Source organism: Rhizophagus irregularis, chromosome 5 (assembly GCF_026210795.1).
Source record: "Rhizophagus irregularis chromosome 5, complete sequence".
In the NCBI taxonomy this organism is placed as follows: Eukaryota; Fungi; Glomeromycota; class Glomeromycetes; order Glomerales; family Glomeraceae; genus Rhizophagus; species Rhizophagus irregularis.
This window is the reverse complement of record NC_089433.1, coordinates 5,675,608-5,701,407: the sequence shown is the minus strand read 5'-3', so window position 1 is coordinate 5,701,407 and position 25,800 is coordinate 5,675,608. Positions and strand designations below refer to the sequence as shown.

Here is a 25,800-nt window from a genome sequence, read left to right as displayed (position 1 = left end):
AATTAATTTCTTATTAACTATAATATAGTTGTATAATATTATTCTAAACATTATTTTTACGTTTTATTTACATAAATTCAAAGAGATTTTAGAAATAATCTACATTGTTTATCATTTTTAGTTAGATTTATTTTATTCGACATTCTCAAAAATTTATTAGAAATTTTTATTAATTTGACAATAAAAAGGTATATATTTTAAACTAAAAATAAAAAAAGAAATAAAAAAAATGGTCATTATATGTAAAAAAAATTAATTAAATAAGTTGTGAATATGGTATAATAGTTAAATTATTTGGATTGGGGAATTTGTTGAGTTAGAAAGTTGGTAATGTTGAAGATATTACCCATTGTATCTATTAAACAAAAAAATATTCATATTTACATTTTTTTTATTAAAAGTTCTTTTTGCAAAAGTTTTATTTGAAAAAAAAAACGATTCCTTTTTTAGATTAGTTAAGTATTTTTATCACAATCTTCAATTCAAAACTTTTTTACTAAGTTAAAATAAGAAAATGATATCCTTTTTAAGATAAATCACTTTTTAAGAATGACAAATCAAATTGTTGTAAATAGTGATCTGCAAATTCGTAGACATCATTTTTTTTAAAAAAAAATTTGCATACATGTTGTAAATAGTGATCTGCAGACATCGCATACATCATTTAAAAAAAAGTTCAAATAATTATTAATAAAAAATTTAAAAAATTATTAATTATATTTTTTTTGATTAAATAAATCATAAATACTTTTTTGAATTTTTATTTCAAAATTTTTAGAAAAGAGAAAAAATAAATCAAAAAAGGAAGTCCATTTCCTTTTTTATTTTTATAAATATTTTAATTTTTTTATTTTTTCAACGAAAAAAGCGTTTTTTATGAAAAAATAGAGAAAAAGATAAATCAAAAAAGGAAGGCCATTTCCTTTTTTATTTTTATAAATTATTTTTTTGAATTTTCCCAATTTGGATTATGGTTAGATTAAAATGCAAAATCTAAACCATAAAAATGCACTAACTAACCCATAAAAACGCACAAATTTTCACAAATTTTCATAATTTTTCATTTTAAGATATGATTGTTAATGATCTAATGCATTCCAGGATATGATCATCATTTCGGCACAAAAAAATCTATCGAATTATTTGATATGTTTTAAATATCAAGGAGATAATCATCGTAAAATTTGGTATCAGAATGATCCTCTCAATACGGAGATTCCGAAATGATTTATTTTTCCATTGGGACAAAATGTATAGTATCATCATTTTTATCGCTTGAGTTATCAAAACAATTATATTTAATGAAAATCATTTCGGTCCTACCATTATATGCGCAATGCTACTATCGGAACAAGCCTTTAATTGTTAAATTCAGATCACTGGTTTCGGATATATTTTAAGTTATCCGAAATCTGACAATCCGGGATCAATCCGTAAACGAATCGAAGCACTACTTGCCATAACACTTAACGAAAATTCTTTTTTTTTTCTTATATAACTAAATACATATGTGAATGTATTAAAATATTAATTTTTTTTTCTCAGTACAATATTAAATATATGATCTTTACTTTTAAACCCATGTTCGGTCCCGTTTAAATAATTCAAATAAATTACTATGATTATTCACATGATTTTCACGGCTGCACCATGAAATATTCCGTATCCAGAATATAATATTTCCATCAATTTAATAATTCGTTTACATCATAAAATTTGGAGGATCATGTTAAACGAACTTTTAAATTGGCAAGGCCTAATTGTGCCGAATGATAGACTGCAAAATTGAAATCATATTGCATCGATCTTTATACAATATATATCATGGAAAGTATCCAAAAATTATAAATTTAAATTTTGGCTTTTTTACCTTTTGTTTTTTTTTTAAAACAAGCTTTTAATCAATCTTTTTTTCAAATGTTTCAAACCATTGTTTTAGGATTTATTTTATTGACAACGCTCTATATTTTAAAGCATCCGCGTAATCCAAAATTGGTAATATATTAACTAATACTAATATTACTATAAATAAAATTTTACTGGAAACGCTCCTTTTCTTAAAAAAAATTTTCTTTTCATTAGAATATGCCACCACTCGTTCGTTATAAAATTCCAATTATTGGACATACGTTTAGATATACGTTTAATTGTGAAAAATTCCTTGGTCAATGCAGAAAAGAGGTTGGTAAAATAGCGCATTAAATTTATTTACTTCATTAATATAAACTTTTTTTTAAATTACTGTATTAGTATGGTGAAATGTTTAGTTTATATATATGGGGTCGAACAATTACGTTTGTTGGTAAAGTAGTTATCCGTATTTTTTGATTTAACATTTCAGTGATGCGGAATTAATATTATACCATACTTATAGGAAAAGAATATACGCATGAAGTACTCTCAAGAAGTGACGTGTTTGATTTTGGGGTACTGTTTAGAAAAATGATACCTGGTGATGTCATGTATACGAGTATTGATAATTTTGGCGATCTAAGATCTTATGGAAAAATGATTAGAGGATCATCTATTTCAAATAAATTGAATTTATATACTGAACGCATACAAAAATCACTTTATTTGGCCACTCAAAAACACATTGGTGATTGTAATGATCAAAAAGTAATTTATAATATTTATTCTGCGATAACAAAAATTATTTCAGCTTCTATCGCAAATGTTTTTATTGGTGAAGTAAGTAATATTGTGAGATTTTGTTTAAAAAAATATGTTAAAATTTTAAAATTTTCTTTCTGATTTTTTATTTCTTAGGAGGAATCAGAATATGATGATGTTATAAGCACTTTCGCGGAATTTACAAAAGATATAGCAGTATTTTTTTTAATTCCTCCAATTTTTGATTTAATTTTTCCAGGTCTTCAAGATTTTGTTAAACGTATTCCAATAAGATTAGGGTTGTATAATCCGGTAACTAGACATGTAAATACGCTTATTAAACATGTTAAACATCAAGTTGATAAGCGTTTAAGAGAGAAACAAAAATATGGTGATTCATGGAAGCGACCTACTGATTTACTTCAAGATTTTATGGAACAAAAAAGTTTTGACCCCAATAATATTAATTATACTGCATTGGCAAGTAATTTAAGCATATTTATTTTTGCTTCAATTCATTCAACATCAAGAGCTTGTGCAAATGTTGTTGTGGATTTAGCATCTCGACCTGAGTATATGCAAGAATTGTATGAAGAACAATTGGAAATTCATAAAAAGACTGATGAAAATGGTATACTTCCATTTGAATCACTTAAAGAAATGAAAAATTTAGATAGTTTTATTAGAGAATCATTAAGATTTACCGGAGATGTAGCTGCACTTCCACATTGGGTATTAAAAGATCACACATTTTCTAATGGATTGCAAGTACCAAAAGGTCATGTAGTTGATATTTATTCTTACGATACTTATCATGATGAATCACTACAAGGTCCAAATCCAACATCATTTGAACCACATAGACATAACGTTCCAGCATCAAAAGTTGGTAGAAATTTCCTGACATTTGGAGGTGGTAAACATATGTAAGAATAATATTCAACTTAATTATTTTTGAAACAAATATAAAATATCAATCTAATTAAATATCATAAATTATTTAGGTGCCCTGGAAGATTTCTTGCTATAAATGAAATTAAATTTTTTATGCATAATGCTATTTTAAATTATAATATCCGTACAGAAAGTGGTAAAATTGAGGATAAATTCAGGTTAGGTCCTGTAGCACTCCCAAGTAATAATGGAATCATTTTCGAGAAGAGGGCTAAATGAATTAAATATTATTTATGTTAATTTTAATTTTTTCATTCTGTAACTATCTATATATTTTTATTCCGCATCTGTATATTTTTTATTCTGCATCTATATATCATTTAATTCCGCATCTATACATCATTTATTCTGCATCTATAGTATATCTTTATTCATGTTTATGCTTATTCTATATGTAACAAGCTTGCTTAACTGATTTTAACTTTTATAATTTGTTCATGGAGAATTTTGAGGCGCAGTTAATTTAATGCAATTTAATATACACGGAATTTTTATTTTATTTTATTTCTTTATTGTCTTTAATAAAGACTTACAAACTTGGTATAGAAACTATATGATTAGCATAAACCAGAATAATAGTTCTTCAAACTGTTTTCAATATCTAATTATTTGTATTGTCAATAAACACATGGACTGTTTCTTCTTTTTCTATCGAATTAGTCTAATTACATTTGGCTTTATACAGTATCTCTCTTCAAAAATTCGAGACGTTTAGATTAGCCCGTATAAATAACTGATAATTTTAAATTGTGCAATGCATAATGCATCTGCGCCAGGTCTATCATGATTTCACTCCGATCATTCTAACCATATCATAATTCATATTCATATTCATTCATATATATTATATATTATATATTATATATTATATATTATTATTATTATTATTATTATTATGGGTTTAAAATTTGTGCGCATGTGCGCACCCCACGTGACTTATTAAAATTAGTTAAATTCTTTACTGAAACCCATGAAATCGGGGCTTTGGAAAAAAAAAAACTCTTTCCCCTTTTTCTCCATTTTGTTAGTTTTCCGCAGTAATTTTGCGCAAATTTTATTTTTTAGTTTCTATTTGAAACGCCTAAAGGGAAGAGGCCCTAAAGGCGCCTCGGGCATAAGACGAGGTTTTATTGTTCTTATTACACCCATACTCAAAGGGTTGGTTATGTCTTATTTTCCAAGAGCCGATGATTTTGCTCCTGCACCCGGATACGACCATACACCTGCTGGTCCTGACGACTTCATATTCAACCACGATACTACACGAACAGTACCTCCTACTGAAGACAGTTTATCGGATACACCTTCATTTCATAACGATTTTGAGGATATTAGGCCCTTTTCTTCGCCTAACAAAAATTATATTTTTTCTACAAAATACGAAAAGTTTCACGTGACTCCACATCATAGAGCCGGTTATAACAAGATTTACAATTTTAGGCGCTCAAAAAGTTTCTTTTTTGAGCTGGTTGATCAATTACCAAACACCAATCAACTTCAATTGAAGATTTACACAAATGATTATCATATGTCCTCTATCCCGATTAATCACAACTCCACGAGCCAACTCCCGAATTTTAAATTTCAAATATCAAAACAGCTCACGCACTTTTTTTCAACACAAAAAGTTATCCCTCGAAGATTGCAAGAAAAATTTTTTACATATATTCGTAAAAAACTATTGAAGCGTTTGGATTTTATAACATTACGTGCCCAAAAAAAGGACAAAAACAATCACATGACTAAAACTTTTTTTAATTTTTCGTACAAAAAATATAGATTTTATTTTGGAATTTACCTCCCATGTAATCATGCTCGTACAGTGGGTCTGTTGACAAATACTGTTGTGACCTGTTCCATTCCAGTTCCTTTCACAATGTCATATCACCGTCATGCCTGTATTATTCACCACAAGAATCTAGTCCTATATTTCATCTCGAAGGATAACAAAATTCCTGATGTCAGTCATTGCAAAACATTTAAAAATTTTCACGCATCCCGCCTCCACAACAGATGGGCTAAGAAGAAGAAATATCAGAATTTCTCGAACCGATTAGGAATTTCTTTCACCACATCATACCATGCGTATAACACTAATGTTGTCGCTACAAAAAAACTTGATTTTATTTACAGCAAAAAATATGGGAATCTTCAATTTACTCCCAGTTTGTCTCCAAAAGTCAAAAAAAGACAAGAAGCACGTTTTAATGCTTCGGTTAGGCATACTTTCCACAATGCCAAGCTGGATGATAATGCGCTGATGGATGATAAACTTTGAGCTGCATGACGTCACAAATTATTATTTCAAGAAAATCAACAATTCACCGCTCCTATCAAACATCTTCGATATAAGAAAAAATTTATTGAACCTTCAAAAGGTTACTATACCTTTCCGATCTCATTTCCTGAAACTAAGACCGTACCTGCACCTGCTATAGCGGAGACAATTTGTAACGTTAGCTCTGTCGCATCTATATCGAATGGTAATCCTATATCCTCAGTTAATACCGACAATTGGGAGAACATACCTGAACATTATATTCCGTTAATTCCTCAATCTGCAATTTACGAAGGTGGTCGATTGAATCAACCTTCTCGTATGAAAATCTGGAAAAAGAATTTACAACCACTTGCAGTTGGCAGTGATGGTTGGTTAGCTCACATGAAAGAAATCTATGATCATCATGGAACGATGACAAAATATGAACAAGAAAGAATAATTGCTAAAATACAATGGGATACTACCCCGACCAAGGCGAATACCGAAAGAATCTATGCAATCTTGTAATAGAAGTCACCGACGCTCAGTACAATTACGAGACGAAATTACTTGAAATCTTATCTGAAGTAATACCCGAATTACCAACCGTATCTGGATCACTCAAACAAAGTGAACGCAAAAAACGCGAAAAATGACGATTACAAAAATTACAAGAAATTGAACAGAAAAAAAGTGAAGATACTAAAATTTTAGAAGAGTTACGCTCTTGGGTTAACATTTATGAAGATGCTTTTATCGTCAACTACTATAGGGATGAAATCGGTTTGGCTTTTCAGCCTTGTGCCATTATGGACGACAGACCGCTTAAATGACGTGCCAATGATAATGGTAATTTAGATACTCATTATGGTTATCATCTAGATAAAAAGATTTGTATATTATCCGCCTCGAAGGATTTAGAAAATAGTTCGTCTGCTCATACTATCTAGTACTCGTTAGTCAATTTTATATATAGATTTATGATTATATTAGTTTCTATTTGTACATGCTTATTAGCATTTTAGTTCATTTTTTATGTTAGACTTTTAACAACTTAAAATAGTGTAAACCATTCCACCTCTTACAGTATTTACAGGTGGCAGCCCTATGGGTTGAAAGAAAAATACGGATTAGTGCTCGTCATTTAATTGAATTTTATTCTCGTTCCTGTTCTTCTTTCGGTAGTGGAGGGGATCAGGCTGGTTCCAACGTTTTTAAAGAAGTTTGGATCCGTCCTGGTGATGGATGATAGCTAAAAGTAAAATAACTCACGTGTGGTATATGTCCTGTTTAATAGTCTGTCCAGCTTCACATAAAATAATAATAATAAATAAAAATAATAAATCGGGGCTTTGTAGTATTCATATTGCCACCACTTACATAGTAAGCGTACAGCTACTTTATGTTATTTTCAACGCAATATTAAATATTTAATATAGACAAATGTATAGAAGTGATACAGTAGTTATGAAGCAACTATATAGGAAATGTAAAAGTAAATATATTGCTAATTTAAGGTAAACATATAGATAATACAAAGGTGCTATGTAATAAAGTTGTAATAAATATACGTTAAATGTAAAGTAAATTCATGTATTCTTCACATTGTAAATATATATTCTATAAGTAATATTAAATAATTAATGTTCTCCGAAAGTATAACAAATTTAAAATATAAAAAATGAACGAACTTAAGTGTTAATTTGATCATGGTACGAAATAAACAAAAAATTATCTCATTATTTATTATTATACTATTACCTGTATTAATTAAACAGCTGCGAAAAAAATTCATTTTTTAAATAATGATTATTTTCCAGAAAATGATCAGATTCCTTGCATCTCGCGTTACAATCATGTACAAAATACGCCTTCCGAACTTTATCTATGACCGTCAATGGAAATATCTTGCGATAATGATTATCATGACGAAGGACGAAGATTGGACAATCCAATTTGTTGTGTTTCTTATAGGTATCTTCAAACCAATTGACATAAATAAATGGATAATAATATCCATTATTGTTCTGGTGTTTAAAAATACCTTTGATAACCGCATAACTTTCTCCATAATCAACCTCTTTAATCGTCACTATATCGCCCTTATTCAAATGACATTGGATTTTGACATTTTGCACAACTTGGATGTAAGATACATATTCGTAAAAATTACAAGCCTTATTAATCAATGATGCGTGATATCCAAAACTTTTATACGCAAGAGCCAAATCAGAATGAAACGAAATTGTATTAATTCCAATATTCGTGTTGCGAATTGATGCTGGCTTTCTTAATACTATATTCTGAAACTCACTAGATTGTGAACATACTAATAAAAAATGTTAGAATATATATACTTTAACTATATAAAGAAATTAATATTACCTTCCACTGGTCAAAAACCAATATATCGGGTAGCAGATATGTATCAGATATGTACCCGATATGTGTAGTATTAATGCAGAAAATCGGGTACCCGATATGTGTAAGATATGTGTAAATATATATATCATATACATATCGGGTACTGATATGTATATGATATGTAAATGATATGTAGACGATATATATATTTACACATATCTTACACATATCGGGTACCCGATTTTCTGCATTAATACTACACATATCGGGTACCCGATATATTGGTTTTTGACTAGTGTTCTAGTTTTTCATTATCCATTTCTGAATTTTCCATAATAAACCAATCTTTAAATAAGCTATCAGAATTTTGAGATAAGTTCATAAATTCAACACTAGATCGTAAATTTTGAGGATCAATTCCACCATTTACAAGATACCGAATAGATTGTAAGGTTGTATACCATTTTAATAAGTCTAATTCAATGTTCTTGAAATTTGTATGCGGAACTATGTTTTTAAAGATACGATAGACCATTTCTTTTATTCTGACTGCCGTATTTGTAAAAGTACCGAATGTTCTTGCATGTCGCAATAAATGGTAATTAGCGTAAAGGTTAGGGAGACCCACAAATTCATCAGATAACTGTAAGTAGTGTTCTGAACGGATCAGATCAGACCGGATTTGAGTTAAATCTGATCTGATCTGAATTTGAATCAAATTAAATCAGATTTGATCCGATCTGATTCAGATCCAAATTAGATCTGATCCGATCTGATCTGAATCCCAACTGATTTGATCTAATCTGATCCGGATCTGATCCGAATCCAAATTGGTTTTCATAATTAAAAACGTTTTTTACAACTTTTTTTATTAATATTGTTAAAAGACGTTGCGAAAAGACTTTTTATAGCAAATTATCAAACAAAAAAACATTTCGCAATGTTTTTATTAAACAATTGCGAAAACGATTTTTTATCAGTAAAATTATTAAATAAAAAACGTTTTTGCAACGTTTTTTATTTATATAGTTAAAACCCGCTGCAAAAAACGTTTTTATTTCGTTAAATTATTAAATAAAAAATGTTTCACAATGTTTCTCATTAATACAATTAAAAAATGTTGCGAAAGACATTTTTTTTGTTAAATGCATAAATAGAAATGTTAAACAGCGTTATTTTATGAAAAAAGATGCTGTTTCAGCATCTTTTTCATTTTTTTATCAAAAAAGGTGCTGAAACGACATCTTTCGTATTATTTTATCAAAAAAGATACCAAAACGGCATCTTTTCATAATATTTTATGCAAAAAGATGCCGTTTCAGCATCTTTTTTGATAAAAACAATTAAAAATATTGCGAAAGACGTTTTTTTGTTAAATGCATAAATAGAAATGTTAAACAGCATTATTTTATGAAAAAAAATGCTGTTTCGGCATCTTTTTCATTTTTTTATCAAAAAAGATGCTGAAACGGCATCTTTCGTATTATTTTATCAAAAAAGATACCAAAACGGCATCTTTTCGTAATATTTTATGCAAAAAAATGCTGTTTTGGCATCTTTTTCATTTTTTTTATCAAAAAAGATGCTGAAACGGCATTTTTTCGTATTATTTATGAAAAAAAGATGCCAAAACGCATCTTTTAATATTATTTTATCAAAAAAATGCTTCAGCATCTTTTCATTTTTTTTTATCAAAAAAGATGCCGAAATGGCATCTTTTAATATTATTTTATAAAAAAAGATGCTGTTCAGCATCTTTTTCATTTTTTTATAAAAAAAGATGCTGTTCAGCATCTTTTTCATTTTTTTATCAAAAAAGATGCTGAAACGGCATCTTTTGTATTATTTTATGAAAAAAGATGCTATTTCGGCATCTTACTCATTTTTTTATCAAAAAAGATGTTGTTTCGGCATCTTTTCGTATTATTTTATGAGAAAAAGATGCTGAAATGGCATCTTTCGTATTATTTTATAAAAAAATGCCGAAATGGCATTTTTTCGTATTATTTTATGAAAAAAAATGCCGAAACGCATCTTTTAATATTATTTTATCAAAAAAGATGCTTCAGCATCTTTTTCATTTTTTTTATCAAAAAAGATGCCGAAACAACATCTTTTAATATTATTTTATGAAAAAAAGATGCTGTTCGGCATCTTTTTCATTTTTTTATCAAAAAGATGCCATTTCGGCATCTTTTCATATTATTTTATAAGAAAAAGATGCCGAAACGGCATTTTTCGTATTATTTTATAAAAAAGATGCCAAAATGGCATCTTTTCGTATTATTTTATCAAAAAAGATGCCAAAATAGCATCTTTCGTATTATTTTATAAAAAAAATGCTGTTTTGGCATTTTTTCATTTTTTTTATCAAAAAAGATGCCGAAATGGCATCTTTTTGTATTATTTTATAAAAAAAAGATGCCGAAACGCATCTTTTAATATTATTTTATCAAAAAAGATGTTTTGGCATCTTTTTCATTTTTTTTTATTAAAAAAGATGCCGAAACAGCATCTTTCGTATTATTTTATGAAAAAAAAGATGCCAAAACGCATCTTTTAATATTATTTTATCAAAAAAGATGCTTCAGCATCTTTTTCATTTTTTTATCAAAAAAGATGCCAAAACGGCATCTTTTAATATTATTTTATAAAAAAAAGATGCTGTTCAGAATCTTTTTCACTTTTTTATCAAAAAAGATGCCGAAATAGTATCTTTTGTATTATTTTATCGAAAAAATGCCGTTTCAGCATCTTACTCATTTTTTATCAAAAAAGATGCTGCTTTGGCATCTTTTCATATTATTTTATGAGAAAAAAGATGCCAAAATGGCATCTTTCGTATTATTTTATGAGAAAAAGATGCCAAAATGGCATCTTTCGTATTATTTTATAAAAAAGATGCCGTTTCAGTATCTTTTTCATTTTTTTTATCAAAAAAGATGCCGAAATGGCATCTTTTCGTATTATTTCATTTTAACGAATAAAAAAACCGTTTCGCAACGGTTTTTAATCATTTTAATAAAAATGTTGCAAAACGTTTTAACTTAACATTTCACAACGTAACAGGGCACTTTGATCTAATCTGATCTGGATCTGATCTGAATCCGCTTGAATCAAATCCGATCTGATCCAATTTGAATGAATTGTTGATCTGATTTGATTTGATCCGAATCAGATCACGGATCATAAAATCTATGATTCGATCCGATCTGTCTCAGATCAGATCTGCGGATACGAATCGGATCAGATTTTTTTCAGAACATTAACTGTAATAAGTATAAATAAGTATAACATAGTCATAGTTAGTAGAACTGAATCCAAATTACCCAAATGTAAGGAATTTATTCTTTTTCAGTTTCAAAGGCCTAATAAAATTGAAATTTATAATATTTTTTTTTCGTAACAACTATAAATTTTACCTCAATCAATGCTTTTTGTTCTTTATTCAAATAATTTTCAAGCTCTATATAGTCATTCTTTGTTAACGAAATCTTAAATGCCAACTGGGAACATTTAGCTACAGTTGCCCAGCACTTAATAATATTAGAAATTACTTGATTGCAATTCATGTTTGTTCGCTCTTGTAGTTTTTCTATTTCTTGTGGCTTTAAACAATTAATGGTCAGCGATCTATTTAAAATAAATGGCATTACCATTCCCAATCGAAGTCACATCATAAAAGTTTCGATATGACTAATGGGATTTGGAAGCTTTGACCATTGATGAGAGTATTTGAATAATTTCCAGACACTAATAAAATTTCTTTCACCTTCTGGAGATAACATGAAAATTGTTACTTTTAGTAGTTTTAATGTTTTACTGGCTATTATGTGATAAATATCTTGTGGTGACTGCAAGTGTCGTTCACATTGAAGTTGATCAAGAATTGGCAATCTAGTTTGTAAACTGTATTCCTTTGCAATATTGTTTTGTTGCCTAAGAGTTGAAGCTGTGAAGATTATTTTGAATTGGGAGTCAGTAATATGGTGACAACGGGATACACTGGCAATATCTAATATAAGATCTGTCGAGTTTTCCTTAGTGACCAGACATATTCTACACCCCCTTATCGCACCATGGCGTTTTACACCTGCTAAATCGTTTCTTTGGGGTAGGTCTGCAGTAACGCATCCAAGGCTAGCTATGATCCAGCAATCTATTCCTTGGATGTTCATCAATATTCCTTTTTCCAACCGCTTCATATCTTTAATGAAAGGACAAATGAAATCCTCAAAACAACCACCAAAGGGAACAAAACCTAAGACAAAATGGTTGTGAACAAGTTTTCTTATATCGAATGGCATATTTTCCAATTGAACATAAACTCTGCCTAAGGAATGGTAAACATTTCGATAGGTACTGAAGTCATCATAGTAGATATCAATAAATATCTTCAAAACTCGTAGATTTTTATATTGTAGTGGTGGTAAACTTAGAACAAAATATTCAACTGGATGCTTGTAATCTAGCGTCACATTTCGCATTTTCTAATAACCATTACTTTTGTATAAAATTTCTTTAATAAAAATTCCGTCAGTAGTATTTGTTTCATGAATAATCATAATATTAACTTTTCTAATGATCTCATAAGTATTTGCAATAATACTACCTTCTTTTAAATATTGATCTACTATTCACAATTGCGATTCCTTCGTACGTTGTATTTTACCCGAAGTTTATCATTGACCAATATTATTGATCGTATTCGTCCAAATCTTCGATTACCATTTTCTATATATAAAACAAATTCACTTGGTCAATAAATTTCTAAATACCAAAGAAGTATAAGATAAGTTACATACATTTATTTCATTTACAATAATAATAAATCGAAAGTACCTCTATTGATGGCTATTTTTTCTTGGCCAAACAATGGTGATTCAGCCCAAAGATCCCCATGCCAATATTCCTTTTTTTCTTCAGATTCTATTTCCGGTCTGAAGTATAATGTATTGTAGAGTGACGGATTATTTAATATATTCTGAATAATATCACAAATTGACAAATAATAATAAGACTTTGTTCCTTTAGACGTAGATGGCGTCTTCTTTGGATTTATTCTAACAGGGTGCGTCTGTATTGGCATCAATAGTAACCGATTTCTTCATTGCCGAAGCCTTCGTATATTCTTTACAACGTCTTTAACTTTAAAATTTTGATGGTGTAGTACTTCTACCAAGTTGTTATATGCATGCGTTGCTATATATCGGTGTAAATCTTTTAAATAAATTGTCAAATAGGTTCGTTATAGCAAAATTAGACTTACATATGTTGTGTTTCTGTATCCAACAAAATAATAATGCAGAGGTCAAATTTTCAAAGTAAGGTGCAAACCTTCCATCTATATTCAACATATGGTCACAACCTATTGACGAATCAACTATAGTGTCTTCATGCTTTTAAAATGGAAAAATTGTCATTAAAAAATATGCCATCAGCATTAGGGATGGGTTCATTGATCAATTCTGATTCAGATCGTAAGAACCAGTCTGATTGTGACTGCAACTCCAAATCTAGTTTATTTTGGAGCAAACAAATAAATTAAAAGTTACATTATCACTTTCATCAATAATATTATTCTCTTCCATATTATAATCATCTTTCAGTTTGTCCTTGTCTTCTATATTGCTACTATCATCATAATAAACATTTTCTTCACTGTAGTTACTTTCTTCATGGTAGTTATAATCAGTTTCTTCTCTGTAGTTATCATCATTTTCTTCTTTATTTCCGTCATGATGGTTATAATCGGTTTCTTCTCCATAGTTATTTTCTTCTTCATTTCCGTCGTGAGAGTTATAATCAGTTTCTTCATCGTAGTTATCAACATTTTCTTCATTTTCTTCACTATTATCGACGTTATCGTTAAAGTTGCTTGCCGAAACCTAGGGGTTTAGGCAAGATGGCGTTTCGCCGAAAAGCGAAATTCTGCCGAAACTATATTAAAGTTATATTAAAAAACTGGCGAAACTTTGGAGAAAGGCGAAACTGCCGAAACTTATTATAAATGCCGAAACTGCTGAAACTCTGCCGAAACTATAATAAATCTATAGTAAAATTTTGACGAAACTAATCGTAGGATTTTGAAGAGGTTTAGACAAGCAACCTTAGTTATCGTTCATTTCATCTTGTAATTCCATTTCATTACCTTCATTATTATCTATACTAATAAGTACTACCGAAAGTTTGAAACAGTTAAAAAATCATTTAATTTTAATATATATTGTTTGAATATTGACTTTAAAGAATAATAAAAAATCTGGATACTTGGAAACATATGATTTAGATGTAATAGTCATCGGGAAATTTTTTGGGATGCAGAACTGCAGAGATCTGTAAAATTAGCAGATCTCCGCTTTTTTTTTGTCATTTTTTGTGTATTTCTGCGAAGTTCTGCAAACTTTGCAACTTCGCAGATAATTGAATATTTTTATCTATAAAATCAGCAAAATTCTGCAATTTTGCAGAATTTCATTTAACAGAAAATTTAAAACATGCCAGTTTTGCGAAGTTCTGCGAAATAGTAGATCTTCGCTTTTTGTCCTTTTTTTTTGTGAAACTCTGCGAATTCTTTAACTCAAAATTGCAGGTTTATAATTGCGTTTAAACTTTGAGTAACTAACTAATTAAACTTTTCGATTTCAATTAGTAATTAAACTTAATTAAGCTTTTCGATCATTTCCGTTGACAATTTATTTTCGTTAAAGTTTTTTAATAGTTTTTTTTAATACTTTCGTTAAAGTTTTTCAACAAATTTACAAATTTTATTTTTTAAACTTTCTGACTTTACTTTCGTTAAAGTTTTCCAGTAATTTTTAAAACATGTATTTATTTAACAAATAACGATTTACTTTGCCAAACCTTGGAACTATATGAACTTCTTGGTTAATTGAACCGATTGGTATTGTGTTGTATTCTTTGGTGTAATACAACTGCGGACACTCGTACTGTTCAGGTTTCTCTGTAATAATATCAAACCAACGAACGAGCAAGTCTATACTCGAAAGAAGCTAACTCGAAGAATTTAAATAATAACAACACCTTATAAAGAAAATTGATTAATGACATACAACACTTTATCAATCTTAATCATTCACTTACTTTTCCATACCAAGCTCCCTCATCTGAATTGTATTGCTCTTGATCTTCTGCAGGAGTTACCGCAATATTACTGAACCATTCTTTACCTTGGAATTCTCCTGTCGTTCTTAAAATATGTCTATCTTCCAGGTGTACTGAATCATAAATTTTAATGTAAAATTCGTCACTTTCAGACTCCTGCGAAGATATATCCAGAAAGGTATCTAAAGTTGAAATTAATTGTGATAACCCTTCAATGAAGTTTGAATGTGGCGGATTTTCAGATTTTTTCAACGATTTTATTTTTTGGTCGATATTATCTAATGTTAGTTCCCAAAGTACTTTTTCAAATCCTTTGGCTTTACGATGAATAACTTTTTTAGCAGAAGATGTCAATTCTTTATGTTTTACCTATAAAAAATATTATTAAATGTATGTATATTTCAAAGAAATTGATTTCAGTCATGTCGGATTCAACTAACAGCGATCACCAATTGTCTCATTACGTCTTTTCTGTTTGATAACCGATATGGGGTTTTGACATATGATTTGTGGAGGGTTTCGTACGTTTCTGTTGACAACCCATTCAATGCACCATATTTTCTAATAGCAGGCACTGAAAACAATCAAAATAAATTAGGATAAAATCATATACTGTATGTTTACTAGTGTCCTACCTGCATGATACCGCCAACTGTGTAACTTCGGAAAATTGCAGTCAGTAGTGGATAATGGAGAGAAGATCTTTTTGAAATCAATGCACCAATCAATAATTGCTGACTATAATTGATAATCTTTAGTGTGTTGATGATTTCCAATGTGACTTTATGAACTTTGACTTACTTCAAAAATTTTCAGATCTTCTTCAGTGTACATTTCTTTTCTGCTCATTATGTACATCTTACTAAACTTTGCGTAAAGTTTGCAAAGTTCTTTACAGGTTATTTCGTTCCCTTCAAAAATTTCATTTAAGACAAAAAGGGCAATTTTCATTATGTTACGATAGTCTGACGCAGTAAGTACGTTTAAATGTCCTAATTTATGTAAGAGTTTAAGACCCGGGAAGCGAGAAATCTGACAAAGTCAATCATCAAATTTTTTTTGTAGTTCTGTTCCTCCGACTGCCTTCAAAATATCTTGTGTAAATTCCAATTGGTATTTAAAGTAAGATCGATATGGTGCATACGGTTATACTTGCCACCCATATTAAATGGGATGGGAGAATCCCCTATCCCATCCCATCCCATATCCCATCCCTTTTGCCAAAATCCCCTCCCATTTGCCAAAATCCCATCCCAATCCCAAATCCAAATCCCACCCATATCCCATATCCCTTATCCCATCCCTTATCCCAAATAATCTCATTGGTCAATTATCACGTGACGTTACACAAATTTCCAAAAAAAGGAAATTTTGCTTCCCGCAAAAATTGAGATTTTGGTTTCACAAGTATTCCAAAAAAGGAAATTTTTGCGCCGATCATATAATTCTGGCCAGCATTGCATCCATTACCAGAATATGAGCAAAATTAAGATCCCGAACAGATTTACGAAGTTTATATTTTAACTCCGGCCGGAATTACAAATTATAAAGGTTTAAATCCTTATCCTACAAACCCAATTTTTAAGAGATTTACTGATCAGATTTTAATGAAATTTATATCTTTGGATTCGTCTTGATGCAAGGAATTAAATGGTAGTGAAATCATATTTCTAAAATTAATATCAATCCTCGGTCATGTCACGGGAAGTGTTGATTACTAATTAAAATTTGCGTAATAAAAAATGATCTGCACAAACGCTTCTAATATAACATAGTTTTCTCTCAAATAACCTTTATATGGACCTTAGAAAACTTTTGTTCTTTAGGCTTTTTTCTGCTTATTTTGACGTTTATTTTGACAGTACAATACTTGTATAAAAAACTTATATTTAGGTTAACTTCTCCTATTTTTTTTGACTTTAATCCAGAGATGCAAGTTTGTATGAAAACTAAACATCAGTTTAATAATGCAGATATATGTATTATTTTATGTAGAATCAAAAAACATATTGCATAAAAGGCAGGTTAATTATTGATTTTTATAGAAAATTCAAGTTTTTTACTTTTTTATCCAATTAGCTTATATTAAACTTGTAAAAATTACATAAATAAGTTCTATTTTAATAGCATAAAAAGAATATTTGGTGCAAATTACATCTTATAATCAATAACAATTATATTTTTTTTTAATTTAATAATTTTTTTTATTAGATAAAAGACTTATAAAAGTTGTTATTAATAAAAGTAATTCAATAATAGTTTAATTTTAATAAAAATTAATGTGGGATAATTTCAAGATATTGTAAAGATATTTTTAAAATTTCAAAGTGTATTGTTATGTAAAATATTTCGTACAGAGCAAAAATTTACTGGAATTTACTGTTACACAAAATATATCAATCATTTTATAATAAAAAGTCCCTATGCCGATCCGTGACATGACCAATGATTGATATTGACTGATTTATTATAAAAAATGTATTTTTATACTATATATTATTTGAAAGTAACATGTTAGCAGTTAGTATTCAGTAATATATTGATTATTTTATTTGAATTAATAATTTTGATGATATCTGCTGATATTGTTTTTTTAGATTAACAGTAAATTAATTCCTGGTTTGTAAATATTATTTTATTAAATATTTATGCAATAATAATAATATCTATCAAATTATATATATTAGAAATAAATAATCAAACTTTTTTTGATGAATTAATAGATAGGTTTAAGTTAATTCAAAGTTAAATTGTAATAAAAAATATAAAATAATAAATTGAATAAATATATTTTAAAAACTTTTTATATTAAAAGTAACCAATTATTGCTTGCTTTATACATGTTATTTAATAATATATATTATAAAATACATTTTTTATAATAACTTAGTCAATATTAATGTTAGGAATATAATTTCACTGCCATTAAATTCCTTGCATCAAGACAAATCCAATGATATAAATTTCATTAAAATCTGATCGGTAAATCTCTTAAAAATTGGTGTATGTAGGATAAGGATTTAAACTAAATTCTGACCTGAATTAACATTAGACTAAAATATTACGGCCGGAATTATGTGATCGGCATAGAAATTTCCTTTTTTGGAATACTTGTGAAACCAAATCCGCCCATTTTTTGCGGGAGGCAAAATTTCCTTTTTTGGAAGTTTGTGTAACGTCACGTGATAATTGGCCAATGGGAGAAATGTTACACAAGTATTTAGGATGATTTGGGATTTGGGATGGGATGGGATTTGGGATTGGGATTTGGGATGGGATGGAATATGTGATGGGAGGGGAGGGGATTTTAAATGGGCGGCAAGTATACATACGGTCAGGAACGCAGGCTTCGTATATATTCAAATTTCTGAAACAAATTATATGTGCATAAAAATTTACATTTTTGAAATTCATTACAGAAATATAAAGATATTTACGGAAATTTCCAGAAGGAATTTTCAACAGAATGCACAGAATACTCCTTTCCTTGGCCATCGTTGATTACTTGCTTCATATTTTCATGAGTTCTATGAGGTACGTTCTCTAGTTTAAGACTCATATTGTTCAGATCACTTTGCAAAACCATGCAAGTATGGCATGGCATTTTGCACCGCGCTCCTTTATATGTCGCAGTTATATCATCAGCTTCAAGCATATCTGCAAGAAAAAAAGATATCCGTGCAGCGAAAGTAATCACTTGTCCATTAATTCCAAAATATAGCGCTTCAGATTTTTCTAATAAAGGTTGGAGCATAATTTTGAAGCATTTATGATATACATCGTGCTGTAAGCTTTGAAAAGTTGTTTTGATTCCTGTATCTTGGACTTTAGGGAGAAATCCTAAAAGAATTTTAGCCTCCGGCAAATTTTGAACACGATTTGGAATGTTACCAAGAGTTACAAAAACTGGATGGCCTGATGATTTCCCAAGTCCATCGAAAGTTGTTGCGTCTGAGTATAAAATGATGGACAATAGTCGATTTAATGATGGAAGGTTCTTTTCAGTTTCTAACCACCAGTTACCTTCGAAAGGTTCGCCAAATATTCTTGTTTCACCTCTATCATCCTGAGAATATAAACAACTAAATAAGCATAAATAATGTAATTTATTATTGCAGACGGAAATCAAATTATTATACAGACCTTCATTTTATTTTGGATTCCTTTATGGACAAAGTTATTGGCTACTTCTGGTCGTTGCAGAAGAGCTTGAATAGCACGAAAAAGTGGGCGATAGTAGAGGGTAAAATTAATTTTATTATAGGTCGCAACAACCTTTTCTTTAAAGTCTATCAAAGGTGAATTTATTTGATTAAGATAATCCTTGCCATTTTTCGTTAAACTTGGCAATGGTGATTTGTCTAAATTACTATGTTTGTTGAAAAACTTTATTATTTTATCACCTATCTTATTAGAGATATTACCCTCTACTATCAACTCCAAAAAGTCACGATATGCATCATTCGGCTATTTTACTACGCGCTCTGGTATGGGTTTTCCATCAACTACATCTATGGCATCATCTAATGACGCACCCTGAAGGTCTTCAGGATCAATGAATTCAGTATTTTCAAAGTTTACTAATTCTAATTCTGCTTCTGATTCTTCAAAATTTGCTTCGACCCTCTCTTCTGACCATAACCTTTTTCGCAAATGATAACGTGGTTCATCTTCTAACTCATTTGCAATATTTACTAAGTCTTCATCTTGAGATGAAGGTTCAAATTGCTTCATCTCATCATCATCATCCTGTGATGTAAGCTTTTCTTGTGAAGTAGTTGGGTTTGGCATAATAATTGACGTGCTCCAAAGTTCTGCATCATGTTCTGATTTTATCATTTCTCTTAATGGCTGCAACAAAGATCTTTGCTATACTGGTGACTCATTTAGTTGGGAAGATCTCATTTTCCCGTGATGTTTAGCATTGGCATGTTGTTTTAAACCGCCGTAAGTTGAAAATTCTCTTTTACAAATTTGGCATTGATATCTAACCATTTTTATTTGAAGAACAATTTATGAGGATTTATTTGCGGTATAGTAAATATTTGTTTTTATTTGTTCTTTGCTAATTTTAAGCGAATTTTAGTGATTTTATTAATGATTATTTTAATTAATGCGAAATTATGAATTTTGTGAATTTGCGAATTTTAATGAAGAATTTGATATTTCTTTCGTTTGTGTGAATTCTCAATTTTTTTTTTTTTTTTTTGATTTTTTTACATTTTTGGCGCAGGGGTTCAATCATTTTAATTTACAGATTTTTAATCATTTTATTTTTAAATTTTAATCATTTTAATTTGCAGATTTCTTAATTATTTTATTTAATTTTAATCATTTTAATTTACAGATTTTTAACTATTTCTATTTTCAAATTTTAATCATTTTAATTTACAGATTTTTAACTATTTCTATTTTTAAATTTTAATCATTTTAATTTACAGATTTTAATCATTTTAATTAATATTTTTACTGATAATTAAATTATTTAATTTATAGATTTTGGATTTTTTTATCGATTTCGGTAATCAATTTTTTATTTAAATTGTTTCGTAAATTTCAAGTATATTTTTTCCTATACAATTTTCTAAATTAGTTGTTAATAATGTCAATGAAAAATACTAAGAAAAAAACTGGAAAAAATGCAAAGAAAAAAATGAAAGTTTCCCATAATAGTCCGGAAAAAAAAGATGAAGCTTCTCAAAAAACTGGAAATATATTATCTCAAATTTTATCAGGTACAGTCCGTCAAGGAATTGCATTTCTTACATTAATTTAATATTATAATTAATCTTCGCTTGTTCAATCGATACCAACAGCTGATGATGTATCATCACAAGATACAGGAAATGTTGATGATAATGCTTCAGCTTCAACATCTTATACTAAAACTCGTACTGGCCCTGATTACGATAATATTTTAACTTCAACACCCCATACTGAAGGACCGTTTGTGTTGGTTGTTTCAGATGAAATTCTCAAGTCTTCAACATCCAATAATCCTACAAAAAGTATCAAAAGTGGCAAGCCAAAAAAAAATCAGGGTAGATCATTAACGCCCATTGTTGGTAATAATTCAACAAGAAATCTTGAAAATTCTCCAACTAAACCCGATGATGATTCAAACCGAAGAACTTCCACACCTATCAAAGCACCCACACCTATCAGAGCTTCTACACCTATCACACCTATGCAAATTGATGACGAATATTGTAACTTCGAAGAACGTGACGAACGTTACCTTACAATTGAGAAATTCAACTATACTATGAAATTATTAGACGAAAAAATCACTTCAATATATTGATTGTGCTGACGTATTAGTGAGCAACAATGATTAGATTCTAAAATGATACAGAGACTTGTGGTAGTTGATGAGCTTTCGGATGAATTTTGGAACATAAGTTACTTTAATAGATTTAGCAACTTTATTTGATCTCAAGATATTTAAAAATAACTGATTGTCTTTACAGCGCGCATATAAAAAGGTGTCCAAAGAACTTATTCCGAAGATCCTATTTTCCTCAGATACGGAGTACCGTGAAGCTTTTAAGGTTGCTTGCCGAAACCTAGGGGTTTAGGCAAGATGGCGTTTCGCCGAAAAGCGAAATTCTGCCAAAACTATATTAAAGTTATATTAAAAAACTGGCGAAACTTTGGAGAAAGACGAAACTGCTGAAACTTATTATAAATGCCGAAACTGCCAAAACTCTGCCGAAACTATAATAAATCTATAGTAAAATTTTGATGAAACTAATCGTAGGATTTTGAAGAGGTTTAGACAAGCAACCTTAGAAGCTTTAGAGAAATACCTCGCTGAACATGCCAGTCATTATATTGAAAATCTCAGAAGAAATACGTGGGTTTCCCTATTCGAATCAAAGTTATTACTAGAAGTACGTGAAATCATTAATAATAATCAATAATAATAATAATAATAATAATCCAAAATTATTTGATTATTAAGATAAAAAACAAATGCCGAAGTAAGTGAAATGATTTAGCGGCAAATATTCAAAATACTATGTTTTCTAACTTCGGTGAGCAGAAATTAGAACGTGTGGATAGCAGTGCGTCCTCTAAAAAGATTGCTGAATGGAAAAAAAGTGCAAAAACGCGAGAAGCATATCGAGAACTTTTCGAAAATCAAGGTATTCTCACGAAAATAATTTCTTCTGTTTTCAAATCATACGAAGGCAGTGAGCTTCCTCCAGAACACTGGGTTTATGTACTCGCCATCTGCGATATTGTCTTAAATCCCAGTAGCCCTGGGATTAAATGCAATGACAAGTTAGTTTTAAAGAGAGTTGATTTTCTTATGGTAATAATAACGTTTATTAGTACTTTGAAGTTAAAAATTTTAAAATATTTCGCAAATATTAATGTATAATCAATTATCAGCAATCGATCAAAAATAAAGTTACTGTAACTCCGCGTTTGTTGCAGGAGTTAGCGGCGAAAGAAGATTCAGAACAAAGTCCAGAGATTTCGTCTATTATCGAAGAATCGAGCGATGCTGATGATGGTAATAGTAGTAGTTACGAAGAATTAGTAAGTCAAAGTTATTATCTGGTATATAATGATTTTTACACTGCGTTAATTTATTTTACTAATAATCTAAATCAAAAAAATTTACAGCTCAAGAGTTTAGATTCAAAATTCTCTTAACATTCGTCAAATTTCTTCGTATTACATTAATTTTCAGAATTCGGAAATTTGTATTTGAAATTCTTCAATTTTTTTTGAATATATTTTATTAAATAAATTACATATTAAATAAATTACTATATATAAAATTGTTTGTAATAATTGTGATGATCAGTGAAATTAAATATATTTGAATTATTTCAAATATTTATTTTTTAAAAATCTTTGCAGAATTTCGTTATTTGTTTTTTTATAATCTTCGCAGAATTTCATTATTTATTTTTTAAAAATTTTCGCAGAATTTTGTTTCTTGAAATTCTGCGCAGTTTTTGATGAATTTTTTTTTCCAAAGACTGCCGACAGGGTCGCAGATCTGCGCAAAAATGTCACCTGCAGATCTGCGCAGATCTGCACCCCAAAAAATTTCCCGATGGTTATTCAAGTCTATTTATATACCAATTTATTTTTACTTATACGAACTTAACTTCTTATGCCTTGGAAGAATATTACGTCCAGAAAATTTTGTACCTTTTCGCAAAGAGAATGGTCTAGTTAACGAAAGACGGCTTTTTCACATTTTCAAGTTTACAAAGTTTATTTTATGAAGTTTCGCTAATATATACAACTTTATAGTTAACTATTTTTATAATATATATGTCGTAAAAAAACTTCTGTTATTTTTGATGATATTTTAAATTCAAAATTGTGTAAGGGTGAAGGTTTTATTTTTAATCGATCAGTGTTAAAGTAGGAATGTAAGAACAAAGGATTTATTTTAATCAGTGTTACGATAGGAGCAAGACTTTGTTTTAAATTAGTATTACGGTAGGAGAAGGACTTATTATAATTAAGACGTTATCAGTGAAACAGTAGTTTAAGGGCGAAGGCGTTATTTAATCAATCAGTGAAATAATGAAATAGTATGATTATTACAATTGTTTAAGGTAAGGATGGGCCCTCAAATGATTTTTCAAATCCGCAATATTGCGGATTTTGGAGTCAAATTGCGGTTAGTAATCCGCAATTCCACAATTCTGATTGGCTAATATTTTTAAATAATAAATTATTTTTTAAACGTTTATAACGATAAATAAATAAAAATGTTTTTTAAATCAATATAATAAATTTATTTATTTATTTATTTATTTGTTTATCATTCGTCTTAAGCATAGACCGATATTTTTATAAATTGCATAACTGTGCCGTTTCTTAGAAAAAAATTCTGGACAATTTTGTCCATTTTTAAAATAAGTCTCCCCGCTATATATATTTTCATCCAGCAACCCTATAAAAAGAAAAGAAATGTTAGTGACGTTTCTTTTTAAAGAAAATTAGCAAAAAACATCTTTTCCTTCGGTTCTCCCTTACCTCAATTTCAAAATTCTGGTCGTGTTTTTAATTATTAAAACCCTACAAAAAGAAAAAAAAAATAAATTAATTAAATTTATCAAAAAAAAATAACAAAAATTTTCCGGTCCTCCCTTACCTCAATCCAGAATTCTGGTCATACTTTTCGTCCTGGCAACTTTACAAAAATGAAAAAAAAAATAAATTAGTGAAAATTATTAAAAAAAAGTAACAAAATCCCTTCCCGGTCCTCTCTTACCTCAATTCCAGAAGTTTGGTCATGCTTTTCGTTTGGCAACTCTACAAAAATGAAAAAAAAAATAAATTAGTTTGAAAATATTAAAAAAAAGCAACAAAAACCCTTCCCGATTTTTCCTTACCTTAATTTCAAAAGTCTGGTCATGCTTTTCTTCTGGCAACTCAACAAAAACAAAAAAAAATAAATTAGTTATTAAAAAAAATAATGAAAACCCTTTCTGGTTTTCCCTTATCTTGAGCTTTTCATCTGGCAACACTACAAAAATGAAAAAAAATAAATTTTAAAAAAAATAACGAAAATCCTTCCCGGTCCTTCTCTTACCTCAATTTCAAAAGTCCGGCCATACTTTTCGTCCGGCAACTCTACAAAATCAAAAAAAAAAAATAAATTTATTAAAAAAAACAACTTGCTGTCCAGTTTCTCCTTATCTACAGACTCCATTTTAAAAAGTTCAGTCATAATTTTTATCCGGAAACTTCAATAAAAAAGAAAAAGAGATCATCAGATGATTTGTACTACGCAATTCATCTGATAATCTGTGTCGGACTGGCGGACTATAATTGGCAAATCTGCAAATCCGCAAATCCGCAAATGTTCTGCAATTTCGTAAAGTACTGCAATTGTACCGCAATTGAATTACGGTACTTTAGATCATTTGCGGAATTGCGGAATATTTGCGGATTTGCGAATAATTGCGAATTGCGGATTTGCAGATATTTAGACTTCAAAATCCGCAATGTTCCACAATACCGCAAATCGCAATTATTCCGCAATTGCCTATTTGCGGCGTCATCCTTAGTTTAAGGACAACAGTATGAATAATTGCTTAAGGGCGAAGGCTTTTTAATCAATGAGTTGATATTGTTATTACTAGTGAAAAATTCAAAAAAAAAATTCAAAAATAAAAATTGTAAAAAACTCTTTTTCTTAGACAATATTTTCATTTTTAACATAAAATTTATTTTCATTTTCGATATAAAATTTTATTTATCGACATTGATGTAGAAAGTTTATTTATTGAAATATATATAGAAGCTTATTTAAATTATTTCCTAAATAGATATAGACTTTTCTTATATTAAGCTTAAATAAATATTAAATAGTCTTTTAAATTTTCCCTTATATAACGATAAACTTTGTTTCTTACCTACCATACCTACCATACACAATAATAAAATTAGTAACGAAAAATAATTTATTTCAAATTTCGTGTCTACAGTAATAGTTATTTATA

General features: G+C 29.1%; 6 protein-coding genes across 6 annotated transcripts; 4 read left to right on the top strand and 2 right to left on the bottom strand.

Moving 5' to 3' along the window:
• Positions 1–1,917: 1,917 nt before the first annotated feature.
• Positions 1,918–3,786, top strand: OCT59_025757 (uncharacterized protein; the record flags this gene model as incomplete). Its single annotated transcript, XM_025312204.2, has 6 exons — positions 1,918–1,995; positions 2,083–2,181; positions 2,251–2,302; positions 2,375–2,691; positions 2,770–3,539; positions 3,618–3,786. 6 exons carry the CDS (start codon positions 1,918–1,920, stop codon positions 3,784–3,786), a joined length of 1,485 nt encoding a protein of 494 aa, XP_025164138.2.
• Positions 3,787–4,732: 946 nt separating this feature from the next.
• On the top strand, positions 4,733–6,355 carry OCT59_025756 (uncharacterized protein; the record flags this gene model as incomplete). Its single annotated transcript, XM_066140795.1, has 3 exons — positions 4,733–4,953; positions 5,347–5,732; positions 5,877–6,355. 3 exons carry the CDS (start codon positions 4,733–4,735, stop codon positions 6,353–6,355), a joined length of 1,086 nt encoding a protein of 361 aa, XP_065992285.1.
• A 5,507-nt stretch (positions 6,356–11,862) lies between these two features.
• OCT59_025755 (uncharacterized protein) lies at positions 11,863–12,396 on the bottom strand (the record flags this gene model as incomplete). Its single annotated transcript, XM_066140786.1, has 1 exon — positions 11,863–12,396. The coding sequence occupies one exon, from the start codon at positions 12,394–12,396 to the stop codon at positions 11,863–11,865; it is 534 nt and encodes a 177-aa protein (XP_065992284.1).
• Positions 12,397–13,298: 902 nt separating this feature from the next.
• On the bottom strand, positions 13,299–16,165 carry OCT59_025754 (uncharacterized protein; the record flags this gene model as incomplete). The annotated part of the gene is made up of 8 exons (XM_066140782.1): positions 13,299–13,393; positions 13,461–13,590; positions 13,747–14,041; positions 15,056–15,204; positions 15,296–15,685; positions 15,757–15,890; positions 15,952–16,054; positions 16,118–16,165. The coding sequence occupies 8 exons, from the start codon at positions 16,163–16,165 to the stop codon at positions 13,299–13,301; spliced, it is 1,344 nt and encodes a 447-aa protein (XP_065992283.1).
• Positions 16,166–20,918: 4,753 nt separating this feature from the next.
• OCT59_025753 (uncharacterized protein) lies at positions 20,919–21,620 on the top strand (the record flags this gene model as incomplete). The annotated part of the gene is made up of 2 exons (XM_066140771.1): positions 20,919–21,051; positions 21,133–21,620. 2 exons carry the CDS (start codon positions 20,919–20,921, stop codon positions 21,618–21,620), a joined length of 621 nt encoding a protein of 206 aa, XP_065992282.1.
• A 717-nt stretch (positions 21,621–22,337) lies between these two features.
• OCT59_025752 (uncharacterized protein) lies at positions 22,338–22,981 on the top strand (the record flags this gene model as incomplete). Its single annotated transcript, XM_066140769.1, has 3 exons — positions 22,338–22,634; positions 22,715–22,864; positions 22,952–22,981. 3 exons carry the CDS (start codon positions 22,338–22,340, stop codon positions 22,979–22,981), a joined length of 477 nt encoding a protein of 158 aa, XP_065992281.1.
• Between the last annotated feature and the right edge of the window lie 2,819 nt (positions 22,982–25,800).